Source organism: Sturnus vulgaris, chromosome 20, assembly GCF_052056855.1.
Source record: "Sturnus vulgaris isolate bStuVul1 chromosome 20, bStuVul1.hap1, whole genome shotgun sequence".
Classification (NCBI taxonomy): domain Eukaryota; kingdom Metazoa; phylum Chordata; class Aves; order Passeriformes; family Sturnidae; genus Sturnus; species Sturnus vulgaris.
In genome coordinates, this window is record NC_142262.1 from 3,452,249 (window position 1) to 3,465,700 (window position 13,452).

The 13,452-nt window shown below is 44.3% G+C and overlaps 1 protein-coding gene across 2 annotated transcripts; it reads left to right on the top strand.

Moving 5' to 3' along the window:
• Positions 1 to 1,510: 1,510 nt before the first annotated feature.
• Positions 1,511 to 7,743, top strand: KPNA2 (karyopherin subunit alpha 2). Of its 2 annotated transcripts, none has more exons than XM_014882712.2 (11): positions 1,511 to 1,598; positions 2,316 to 2,431; positions 2,529 to 2,666; positions 3,069 to 3,157; positions 3,954 to 4,222; positions 5,333 to 5,427; positions 5,512 to 5,775; positions 6,385 to 6,618; positions 6,700 to 6,882; positions 6,991 to 7,140; positions 7,244 to 7,743. In XM_014882712.2, the coding sequence occupies exons 1-11, from the start codon at positions 1,526 to 1,528 to the stop codon at positions 7,334 to 7,336; spliced, it is 1,704 nt and encodes a 567-aa protein (XP_014738198.2). In that variant the 5' UTR covers positions 1,511 to 1,525; the 3' UTR covers positions 7,337 to 7,743. The 2 variants fall into 2 exon arrangements, with proteins under 2 accessions (XP_014738198.2, XP_014738200.2); XM_014882714.2 differs by lacking the exon at positions 1,511 to 1,598 and adding an exon at positions 1,641 to 1,851.
• Positions 7,744 to 13,452: the final 5,709 nt, after the last annotated feature.

A 13,452-nucleotide genomic window follows, 5' to 3' on the forward strand; every position in this document is an offset into this window, starting at 1 on the left:
GTAAGAGCCTTCGGACCTGTCACCTCCCTCACAGCCCACACCACCTGCAGCACCTCACACACACTCCCTCAGGGATCTCAGGCACTGCCAGCCCTCTCCCTGCCCTCAACATCCATCCCTGCGCCCAGATTTCACTGTTCCAGAGCATGCACTGCCAGCCATTCATGACCCAATGGAATTTCTTCGTGCCAACCTTTCCTTCAGGAAAACAGGTGGTTTACCTCCATTTCTGCTTTTGAACTGCTTTTTTTCTGTCAAATTACTCTTGTTTAATATCTCCATTTGTTAGTAATGTGCTTTCTCTTCTCTTGGCTTCCCCGCTCTTGTTTTTGTGGGTGCTTTTTACAAAGCTCAGCACTGTAAGGCCCAAAACCAGCTATATAAGATATCACTGGTAATTCCTCCTCCTCAGCAAACCTCCTGCACACCTGTGTGCACCTACAGATTGGTATTAGTGGTTTAATGTGACGGCTTAACACACAGACATATCGATGTGCATACCTGACACTTCTCTGTTATACCTTATAGGTGTCTTGAAATGTCAGAGTTGCTGTCAGAGTCATGTTTTTCCTACAGTTTTATGGTTTGAATTATATCTCCTGTGAAAATCGGTGTTCTTTTGTATTCCATCCCTCATGAGCAGGCCAAACCTATTGGAAACAATCCCATCCCTTTTCATGCCATGCCACGGGGGCAGGAATAATTTTCTTTTGTTATTCTGTATAATTTAGTTTTCGTCTGCCCTGATGGCTGTAGAGCTGCTTTCAAGTGTAATCTCATATCCCCTTTTCTTTGCATTTCTATGCACATTTCTCGGAGACAATAAGTGAGGCATGGAGCCATGGAATCACAGAATGATTTTGGGTTGGAAAGGACTTTAAAGCTGATCCAGTTCCATGCCCTGCCCTGGGCAGGGACAACTTCCACTAACCCAGGTTGCTTGGAGCCCCATTCAGTCTAGCCTTGGACACTTCCAGGCATGGGGCAGCCACAGCTTCTCTGGGAATCTGTGCCAGGGCCTCACTACCCTTACAGGAAAGAATTTCCTCCCAGTACCCCATCTAAACCCGCTCTCTTTCGGTTTGAAGCCATTCCCCCTCGTTCTGTCACTACACGCCCTTGTCCCAGGGGAAGCCTGCGGTGTCCTACTGATTACTGAGGCAGAATCTCCGCTCTGCATGAGGGAATGCGTTTTTCTACCCCAAACCGCTCAGATCGAGATCGCTCCAGGGATACAATTCCCTCACTCGGATCCCCCGCTCCCGTCCCGGGATATTACCGAGCCCGGCCCCGTGCACTACAGCTCCCAGCGTGCCCCGCGTGGGTAGTGCCACCAAGCCTCAGGAGGGCGGCGCGGGGCACGCCGGAAGCTGTAGTACCAGGCCTTGTGAGACGTCACGTCCGACCGGCTCTTCCGGGAGGGTGTTCCCCTTCATCGCGGGCCGGGCTGCTTTCAAACCGACCAATCAGAAGGCTGCTTTGGCTCGAACTGGCCAATGGCAGGGCGCGGCCGCGGGAAATTTAAATGCCGCGTGGGGCGGACGTGGGCAGTGGCAGCGTGCGGCAGCAGTGGAGCGGCTGGTGGTGTCCCGGCCGAGGTGCGGGGCTGGCATCCGGGCCAGGAGCTGGGTGTGGGGCGGCGGGGACACGGGCCCTGCTCTGCCCTTTTGGAAGGGGCCGTGCTTCGTGGGCAATCTCGGCTGGGGCCTCTCTCCGGAGCCTCCCACCCCTCCGCGGTCTGCTCTGAGGCTGACAGGGCTGGTGTGTCCCAGCGCGGGTTGTCGCTCTGGCGGGGCTGTGGCTGAAGCGAAGCCAGTTTTTATGCAGTGGATCACGCTGCGGGGAGCCGAGGTGCGCGGGTTTTCTTCGTTACCCATGTAGCCGTTGTTATGTGCTGCTGGCTACACCCGGACGGCAAACGCTCCCCGGGGTCCTTCCCAGTGCGAGAGCTCGTCCAAAAAGGTCAGGGTGGGGCTGGGTGGGATCCTGTGCAACACAGGTACGAGATGGTGAAAATAGTATTTAACAGTGCGTGTGTGTTGTTTGTGGAAAGGAGAATCTATCTTGCTCCTGAAAATAACAACTAACAGTATTTGGTTTAAAGTGCCTTAAAATCATGTGACTGTGTCTTCTGCTTTTGTGTTGATGCTGGAGCTTGTTGTAACATCTGGCTGTTTAAAGAGACAGCTGTTGATCAAGTCAGATGTTGTTATAGTATTAATACAAACAAGTGCCTCTTATTCTTGAGTATGGATCCAATTTTTAAGATTTAACTTTTGTAGAGTAAACTTGCTGTTTCTTTGCTCTGTTTGCAGGCTTGTTTTTATCTGTCCCACTCAAAAATCTAACAAGCAAGATGTCTACTAATGAGAATGCAAATACACCGTCAGCTCGATTGAACAGATTCAAGAACAAAGGAAAGGACAGCACAGTGAGTACTCTGGTGTAATTAGTACTTTAGCCAGCAATTGTCTCTTAAAATCTAAGTTTTGAAAGCCAAGACCTTACTCTGAGTGATTATTCTCTAGGAAATGAGAAGGCGGCGCATTGAAGTCAATGTGGAGCTGAGAAAAGCTAAGAAAGATGACCAGATGCTTAAAAGAAGAAATGTGAGCACTTTACCAGACGATGCTACTTCTCCCCTTCAGGAAAACAGAGGCAACCAGGTAAGTGGGCACTCTGAATAGACACACCTGGAGGGTCTTACTGTCTAAGGTTCTGCAGCCAGGCCAGCATGAATCCCTTCTCAAGGGCAGGGCAGCTCTACAACATCTGCATTAACAACTCAGGTGTGTATTATCACCTCTAATGGACAGCACTCTTACACACAGCTTGCTGCAGCTGCATTTTAAGCCTAGCGTAACTGGTATGAAGCACTTGGTTGAAAAAGCTTTCAGCAGTTGAGGTAACTAGATGAAGCTGATGAGGTTTTGAAATACCATGTGCTGGTGGTTCTCAGGGAAGTGGTTGTAAATTGGGGCCTATTCATGGTATTGTGTAAGAGCTCTCTGGTCAGGAATGCACATGACTGTCCTAGTGAAGCACTCATGTAACATTTTCTTGTACAGGTTTTGGCACACTGGTCAGTTGAAGAAATAGTCAAAGGAGTTAATAGTAATAATATGGAGCTTCAGCTACAGGCTACTCAAGCTGCCAGGTAAGCAGTTCAGAGGAAACCAATTCAGCTGTGCAAGCAAATAACTAGGCAAGGTAAGAGAATTGACTTATGAGCCCACTTGGCTGCTCATGTCTTTCTAATCAAGCAGTATTTCAACAAACACCATCTTATGTACAATGTTGAGGTACCCATAACTTAGGCACAATTTTATTGAAAGCATGTGGCTTTTGAATATTTAAAGTGCCTGAATATTTTAGTAGGAAGAAGTGATTTGCTCTAGTGGTGGCAAACTTAACAGTAGTCACCTAAGATTTGAAGGAATAATTATAGTAAACCTCTTGTTATAGCAAAGTAAGGTACCTTTTAAACTGTGTTAACACTTAGTTCTGATATGTATGAGTGTGGCAATCCACCTTAGAATAATGTGAACAAGGAGATGGCTGGTGTTTGAAGTCTGTCAAGTTTGTTGCTCCTTCCAATTCTAAAATATCCTTTAATAAGCTTGCACATTGCTGCAGTAATGCTTCTAGCAGTCATTAACCTCTTTCTGCTGTGAAGCCTCTAGCAGTTCAGATGTGTTATGACTCCTGTGGGTCTGCTTTACTTCAGAGTCTGAGCAGAACCTCTCGCATAGTGAAGACAGGCCAAACCCAGTGTTAACAGAGGCCTAGGAAGCCAGTGTTCAGCTTCTCTGCGTTTCTCTTTCATGCTGTGTTGTCTTCTCTGAATGTTAAGACAATGCTAAACTTTTTTTATATGGTGCTTTTAAGACTTTAATTAGTCGTTCAGATGTCTGCAGGCAAAAATAATGCTTCCTGTTTGCCTTCCTCCCTAGGAAACTCCTCTCAAGAGAGAAGCAACCCCCAATAGACAACATAATTCGGGCTGGTTTGATCCCAAAGTTTGTCTCGTTCCTGGGCAAAACAGACTGCAGTCCCATCCAGTTTGAATCTGCCTGGGCACTCACCAACATCGCCTCTGGCACGTCAGAGCAAACCAAGGCAGTGGTGGATGGAGGGGCAATTCCAGCCTTCATTTCCCTGCTGGCCTCTCCACACACTCACATCAGTGAGCAGGCTGTGTGGGCCTTGGGGAATATTGCAGGTATGTCCACGTGCTGCACAGCTCTAATTCAGACCTGTGCCCTTGTCTGAGGTGGGAGGACGTCACTCCTGCCTTACCATGCCCTGTGCTGAGCTGCTTGGGAGCTCTGCCCTAATGGCTTTCCAGTCATAACATGCCCTGCATTGCAGAGCAAGCTGCAGGAAACTTTGTCTGCAGACCTCATGCAATGCCTGGCACAACCTGTGGGTTGTATTGTGGGCTCTGCTTCCAGATTTCAGCTCAGGTTTGCTGGATCTCTAATCATGATACAACACAAACCTTTCTCAGACATCTCAGTGTTTTTGTGATTCAGCAATGAGCTCTGCTCTGTGTGTTGACTAAAAGGGGGAAGGCAGGAAGCAGTGACTCAAATAATTGTGTATGTGATGGCTAATATTCCTTGCTTTGAACTGGCTGCTTGCTGATAAGTATTGGTATGCTGAAGTTTCTCATGCTTCTCTCAGGATTACTTGATCTGCCAGTGTTGGAACCAGACTTTTGTCAAAATAAAGAATATAGTTAAATATTTAATCTGCTGTATTAGGGTTTCCAGTGGCTATGCCTTGGAGAACAGTGAATGTTCACACAAAGAGTATTATCTTGGTTTTTTAAAAGCCTTGTTTGATTGGGGTGCTCTTAAAGTTTACCCTTAGAGTTTTAAAATCAGTTATAAGGTATTTATTATGCCTTGCAATAGAATTCTCAGTCAAACTCTGACATGCCATCAGTATTATTCTGTAGTACCCAGTCATGTAGCTGATAATTATAAAGCATTTCAAGTCCCATCTAATGGGGTAAGCTCTGTTCTAGTGTAGGATTTAGATTTCTCTCCAAAGAAACACGCAAGACCCCACACAGTTATGAACTCTTAGGAAAAGCTGTATAGAAAACTCTACCTCTTCTTCCAACATAAAAGGTGAAGTTCAGTGGCTTGATTGAACATGCTTGTCATGCAATTTAACCATGGCAGTAGTCCTTTTGCCCTCTTGTTTCTTCTTATTTTATCCAGCCCTTGTTAAGGAGTAGAATTAATCTCCTAACACACAGTGGTTCTGTGTACACATGTCCCTTTTTTTCCTAGTCTTCACCTGGCTTTTTTTCTTTTTCCAGGGGATGGTTCTGCCTACAGAGACCTGGTTATTAAATATGGTGCAATCGAGCCACTGCTGAGTCTCCTCGCTGTTCCTGACCTCTCTTCCCTGGCTGTAAGTGTGCAGAGCGATTCAAGTTACAATTATTGACTAGAACCTAGCTAAACCACTGCTAACCGTTGATTTCAACCATTGCAGTCTGGATATTTACGCAATGTGACGTGGACCCTCTCAAACCTGTGTCGCAATAAGAATCCTGCCCCTCCCATAGAAGCCATCCAGCAGATCCTTCCAACTCTGGTCCGGCTCCTGCACCACGATGACCCTGAGGTGTTGGCAGACACATGCTGGGCAATTTCCTACCTCACAGACGGTTCCAATGACAGGATAGAAGTTGTTGTGAAAACTGGATTGGTGCCACAACTTGTGAGACTCCTGGGATGTAGTGAACTGCCAATAATGGTAAGTGATTGGATATGCTGCCATTGCTTGATTTGAATCCTGGCTGGAACTGCAGTTAGGGAGAGTCCATGGAACTGAATGGCTCTTTTCATACACGAGTCAGGTGCCTGTTCTAATTTTTGTGAAGTGAGACATCAGTTTCTCTCCTGCCTGGGGGATGAGACAGACTGCTGCTGGTGATGACTATCAAGCTACTTTATATAATCATTGGATTTACCTCACAGGCCAGCACAACAGTCAACATTCACTAAAGCTTGCCTTTCGATTGCTGTTGCAGACCTAAATTCTAGGGGCAGTGTTCACAAATGTGCTCTGTGCACACTATAATTAGAGAATCATAAAACTGCAATAGTATTTAGCAGGTAGTTTGCCTAAGCTCTCTCATGGGTGGTTGTTTGCAGACTGGCCTTGGAAGGTGCAGTCTCTGCATGCAGATATTAGTGTCTGCCTGTGGAATGCTAATGAGGAGCCCAAGCCCCATTGTACATAGCAGGTCATGCTGTTAACTGAGAAGGTTAGAGTAGATGGTGATCAAGTAGAGCTGTGTTTGCTATAATCTAATCTGGTTTTGAACAATTTTCCTAAGTATTCCATTCATTTTTATTTCAGACTCCTTCACTAAGAGCAATAGGAAATATTGTCACTGGTACTGATGAGCAGACACAGATTGTTATTGACTCAGGAGCACTGGCTGTCTTTCCAAGTCTCCTTTCTCATCATAAAAACAACATTCAGAAAGAAGCAGCCTGGACAATGTCCAACATCACTGCTGGACGTCAGGATCAGATCCAGCAAGTTATAGACCACGGGCTTGTGCCTTATCTCATTGGTGTTCTGAGGAAGGTAAACAAAGACTATATTTACTATGTTGAGCCTTTTCCTATTACTTCTCTGTGTTCAAACACTCTGGTTGTACTTTCACAGGGGGATTTCAAATCTCAGAAGGAAGCTGTGTGGGCTGTGACAAACTACACAAGTGGTGGAACAATTGACCAGATCGTGTACCTTGTTCAGGCTGGTGTTCTTGAACCCCTACTGAATCTTCTCTCAACTAAAGACAGCAAAACTGTGCTCGTTATCTTGGATGCAGTTTCCAACATTTTCATGGTATGTGCTTGCAATATACTTGGTTATTGTCTTTGTTGTTGCTAATGGCTCTCCAGTAGCTGCTGCCATATATCTTTCTGGAGATTATTCCACACTTTTCTGTTGCAGGCTGCTGAGAAGATTAATGAGACTGAAAAGCTTTGCCTCATGATTGAGGAGTGTGGGGGTCTAGACAGAATTGAAGCTCTCCAGTCACATGAAAATGAACAAGTGTACAGAGCCTCTTCCACCATCATTGAGAAATATTTCTCAGCAGAAGTAAGTAGCTTCAGGGGACTTGTCCACTTTTATTTTCTGTTTCAGCACTGACTACTAGATTCAAATGCTACTGCTACTTCAACATTCTGTTCTTGCCTTCTAGGAGGAGGAAGACCAAAATGTTGTACCAGACTCTACTGCTGACAGCTACACTTTCCAAATCCAGGACAGTACACCAAATTCTTTCAACTTCTAGGTCTTGTATATGCTGCCACCACCTACAAGTGGATTAGTACACAAATGACTGCCACCTCTTTGTCTTAATAGTTCCTCTTGCCTTTACTGGTTTTTCTGTGTCCTGTAGCACTTTGTCTAACTGAAACATACTTGAACAGTTCAAACTCTATATATAATGTCTGTGAATTTTTAAATGTAAACCTCATTCTTTGAGATATACTTGTAAATACTTCCTGTTTCTGTCCTTGTCCAGGGAAAGAATGCATGTGGGCAGGTCAGGCCTCTCACAAAGCCTTGAGCCACTGCTCTGCAGGCCTTCCCATAACCTCTTACCTTCTACATGACCTGTTACAGTAATAAATACACTGAACAGGCTTTTAAGTAAAACTTACTTGAAGTTCAATAAAGTGTTATCAGTACATCAAATTGAACTGTGTCACTTGCTCTCTTAAAAGCTGACTGATGGGATAAGTAAAGTTAGTAAAAAATAGATAATGGCATGAATGCAGGTCTAAACTATGAGAGATTCAATGCTGAAGATAGTGGATTTAAAACAGCTTGGTCACCCCAAGCTCTGATTTCTGCATACAGCAGCTTTCTATTACAGGACCAAGAAACTACTGCTTCTCTCCAGGTACTTCCTATAGAAATCTGATTCATCTTACCCTGTGCATAACTGAGCTAAACTAGCTTCAGCCTCTTGCAAAAATATTTAAAGATTAGTAGTACTACTTAACTGTAAGTAATAATTTGGAGGAGAGGTAAGTACAGCAGTTAACCAGTTCAATACCTGTTCAGGTACCCTTAGGATAGAGCATAGGAAGTGCTTTGAAGCAGTTGCCTGCCCTAGAGAGGAAAAATGAAGGCTTTGTCTTGGAATCAGCTGTGCTTAACTTCTAAAGTCATTGCTTACAGGAGCCCACTTTGTCCCTCAAAGGGGTTGTGAGGGTGGGGTTTGGAGGGGGAGGAGTGTTGAGTGGAGAGGAGGAACTGTAGTTCTGTTTCAGAGCTTTTTGGAATAACGGATTGAGCTATTTAACTTGAACCTCCCAAGAGTCAAATGTGCTGGAATAACTATTCTCAGCTCACTGAGTGTCTCTAGCTCCAATGATGGTGCAGGAGAGGTCAGAGTCCAGGGCTAGATGTTTCATAAACATGACTTTATTGGACCACAGCATGCAGGGGGGAATTTTGATATGTAGGCAATTCTCCCAGAGTTCATTGGCTTTGCTTCCACCTTTATGGGTGGAGGGGAATAAAAAACTCAAATACAAAACAAAAAAGATAACCCTTTTATTCTGCTAGGTGAACATGATTGATAGAAGAATCTGTTTTTGTCTCCTGTATTAGTCACCTTTTGTGTGCTTCTAAGTTTATTTTGAAGTGCAGCTGCGTAGGAAAGTGGATTTGGGTGTAACTCTTTGGCAATCCATGGAAAATCAGGTGTGCTTCATGAAGAATTCACTCTTGTGTGCTGCTAACAAAGAGCTCTTTAAATGTGCTATTGCTAATGTAGATGATGTCACTGTTGCTTTCATTAGTGTGGGGCAGGTCTGCTGCTCCCTATCCCACACTTGCTGGCAAGTGGTTCTCTCCCTGACTGGAAGGTGGTGATGACATCTATCCCTAGGACCTCTCTGGAGCCTGGGTATTGCTGGGTTGTGATAAAGTTACAAAGGGCAGCAGATAATTTGTCTGTATCTACTGTCCTGTACATCTTGTTAGCAACAATACTGTTTTGTGCAGGGCAATCTCTGTGAGTCACTGCTATAATGATTGTCCTGCTGGGCTATTGAAGCTGTTGGGAGTTCCTGCATCCAGCTCAGAATGGTCCTGGTGATACATTGCTGTCACTGATGTATCAGCAAGGGTTGCAGATTTTACCTGTCACAAAGGAGACTGGCTTGTAAAAACCACCCCATCCTGAACTGATTCATTATGACCTTCATACTTTGGTCTGTACCACTTTAACTCTCTTCTTGAACTCCAAAAAAGCTGTAGCATGTACAAAGCCTTGCTGTGGGTGTCTCTAAAGAGGCTGAGCTGTACCTGTGGTCTGTTGCCAGCCCTGCCTGCCCCTGGACTGAAGGGTGAGGCTGCAGGTGGCACACAGGGCCTATAGAAGCAGCTGGGGACAGTGCCAAAGGCAGAGCAGTGCCACCACAGGTCCCACAGCTCTCCTGGGACCAGAGTCTGGTACTGCCATACCTGTCCACAGGGGAAAGGATCACCTGCCTTGCAATGCTTTACTTACTCTTCTAGGGAGAAAAGCAACCAACCAGGGCATTTGTGCACCTGCAGTGAAGCCTCCTGTGTCCTTTGCTCTGTTGTCAAACCTCCACCCTTGACCTAAAAGCATCAGTTAGAAAATCATGATTTCTCCGTGTGGCTGTAGAGAACTGAAAGAATTAACCTCTATAAAAGAAATTATGCCAAGTCAGCTTTAATGAACGAGTCATTCTTTCCCCATCTTTGCTGTCTGAAGGACGGTATGGGCAGAGCCATACGGCCTCGTGGGCTCAGAATTCCCATTCTGTGCCGCTGTAGAGCCGGGCCGGGGCCGGCAGAGGGCGGTGCCCGAGGTGGGAGAATCCCGCCGGGAACACTCAGGTGCGATCAGCTCCATTTTCCGAATAAAGAACACCGAGCTACGGCTTCGGGGCACTCAGTGTGGTCACTCAGAACATCTGTGTGCTAACTCCCAAGTGTTTGGCCAGGTTAAATATGGAATATAAGACACAACCTTTTAAAAGCTCCTTTAAAATCAAAGTACTCTTACTTCAAAACACTAACTCCTTTAATTACTCTTTAGCGTATGCAAGTAATTTGGCTTTTGTGTCTCTGTATATAGTAAATGCGGAACACTTGTTCAATAGTGTGAACTCGAGTTCTTTTTTTCTGAATTACTTGTTTCAGATTTATCCAATATATTGAGTTAATAATAGAACACTGCAAAGTCTTCAGATGCCTGACAGCTCAGTGGCTTAATAATTAACTTTCTGGAGCCAGAGACTGTTTTTATCCAAGAAAAATGTGTTCAGCCTATCCACCAGTGAGCCCTGTTGGCAGCATGTATTTCCACAAGCAACAATCTACAATGATTATGAGTAAGTGAGTGGGGTGAGTCACCTCTTATTCTAAGAAAATGCAAACTATTTCTGAGGTTAGGATCACAGTCACCCATGAGGCTGCGTCTCTAGCTTCAAAAAAGTGGTAGGAGCAAAAAGGAAGAGGAGAATTGTTATTGCTCCTGGCTTTTATTTTGTTGGGTTTGGTTTTTCTGGGGGGGAATATTTTTTTTTTTTTTTTGTGCATGGCCCAGTCAGATTTAAGAACTTGTCCTCTTTATTTGTCAAATGGCTCACTCAGGACAAGGGCTGGAATCAATGTCTGGTGGCCTGTGTGTCAGTCTGCCAACTCTTCTATGCTGAGAGCAACAATAACAGACCCCTGCTGACATCAACTGGCTTGGAATGCAGTTGTTGCTAATGCTATTTTATCTGTAGAGTGATGGCAAGATTGCAGTCTGAGATCTCAGCAAACATAACTGCCTCTGAAATTCTGATGGCAGCAGATGCTGCCTGCCTGATTGTTCCATTTGCTGTTCCCCAAGGTGCCAGGCTCTGGAAGGAGAGCTGGGACTTTGCAGTCCTGCAGTTCAGTAGCACGTCTGTTCACTTTCCCCTGTAGGAAAAACAGCTTCAACTGTGGGAAAATTAGAAATGGTTAAACCAGTAAAAATCTATTTTTTTCTTTTCCTGTGAATTAGACTGAAATATTCTCTTAAGCAAAGCTGCTTCCTGCTACTCTATCCAGAATGATTTAAATTGCACAGAACCACAGTGGTGTATCAGCAGCAAGATGCAGCTGTAGTTCTGTAGGAAAAGGAATTCACTACCCAACAATATTTCACAGATTTCTTCTGTTTCTAAATCTATTTTACAGCAGAGCAAACTGAGACATAAGAAAGTTATCCACAGACATTCAGAAAGTTGCTGGCAGAATTCACCTGGAGCCTGGGAATCCTGATGTCTACCCCTGTAGTTAACCCATGGCACTTCTGGTCACAGTTATCCTTTTGCTGAATATGGGATTATCCCAGGAGTATTGAAGCTCTGTTGTGATAAGGTATGATGTAGATTTAAGTACAGGTCTAAACTTTGGAAGGTGTGTAAATTGGAGAAGAGGCACTGTTAGTCAAACCAGAAGTAATTAATGAAGGTTAATTGTGTTTAGTTATATTTGACCCATAGAGGGAAATGTTAGTACTTTCACTTAAAACCTAACAGGAAACACATTAACCCTTTGGCCTTCAGAGGAACATTAGGAAAAAAGGCTAAGAGGGAATTAGGGGACCCCTTCCTTAGGCTGGGAGGGGTGCACCCCCTGAAACTGGTAACTTCAGGAAAACCCATTCACAAGAACATTCCCGTTCCAAGTATGCAAAGCTGTGCATTGTGTTTGTAAAACACTTCCTTCTCACTGATCCAGGGAATGGCACTGACACGAGGCAGGCAGAAACTCAGGCTGTGGACAGCTGAGGGAGAATTGATTTGCTGTGAGTTTCATAGCATTTCCTATGGATTAAGGGTCACTGGATTCCAGTCCTGCTCCTGACTGCAGAGCACTGTCTGTCTCAGACTGGCTCCAGGAAATGGACACTCTTCCGCAGAAACCAGAAGATTTCGTGGAAGAGCCATGGCCCCTTTCCAGGTTGCAGTTCACCCACTGCCCTGGGGAGTGTCATTAGTGGGAGGGAAGTGAAGTTGGGATTTAAAGAGATGAGGTGGGGAGAGAAAAAATAAAGTAAGATGGAGAAAAATCCTATTAATTCTTACCAAGCACAACTTGCTTGACCACACTAAAATGTTGTGCTGATCATTTGAATAAAACAAAGATCAGCTCCAGAAGTGATGTGTAAATAACATATCAGGAACAGAGTTTCAATTGACTGACACACTGAAAGCAAAATCAATGGCACTGACTTCACTGTGGGGGCGTTTGGATTGCAACTATGAGCTCAACAAAAGAGGCAGTGTAATGAGGACTCATTCTCCTTTATTTCATATCTTTCTCAATTTGCATTGCACTGTGAAATGAAAATCATGGGGTCATCTTTTGAAGGTCTGATTTATTTATTTTTGTATATATATATATATAAATTATGGGGTAATATATTCATTTGTATATAAAATAGTGGAAAACTGCCTAATTTTTTCTCTGTAACAGATTGCTTTGTGTGCAGCTTCACAGTGGTAAAACAGCTGTACCACCAGGAGTATTAATAATGCTCCGTGGGCATATGGAAGATTGGAGGTACAAAGTTATCAGAAAATCTTCAGTAATCTCCAAAGCACTTTTCCTCCATCCCAATCACTTCATTTTTACCCACTATATGAAACAGATGTAAAAATAGCTCTTTCATCAGTGGATTGCTACACATATTTGGGCTGCAGAGGCTCAGTTCTGTTCAAAGCAATACTGTGAAATCATGTGCAGAATGTGCTGTTAATCAGAAGCAGCAATTTAATGTCATGTATTCATCTCTCCTCCCACATCCAGCTCCCCTTCCCAATTCTGAGCAGGAAACAACACTTGGATGGAGCTCAGCACACTGACTTTCTGGATAGACTCTCTAGGAATGAGGAGGGCCTTGAATTCTCTCCATATGTCATTTCCTTTCCCCTAATGGCTAAAAAAACCCCATTGCTGCAGTTCATATAACTTATAAGAAAAAGAACATTACCAATCTAGGGAAATAAGGGCAGGGGGATGAGACAGCCAGAATCCATTTCTGAAGAACTGCTTTGCAAACTTGACTTGAACAGAGCAGGAATTTTTCTTCTGTGTACAAATACTGGTTTATGTAGTTCCTTAAACTGAAGCTATTACCCCATCTGTACTTAAGTGTATATCAACACCTGCAGGCTGGGGCCAGACTGGGATTAGGGAAGGAAAATGTAAGCAGAGGGAGAGTGGTAGCAACTCTGCAAGATGTAAACTAACACAGAAAGGAAAAACTGAGGGGCTTGAGGCAGACTGATAATGGGCACCTAACAATTTTTAATAAGCCCAATTTTAATAGCAAATGATCCTAGAAATTACTTAAGAAAAATCAGATTAGTCCACTCCTGC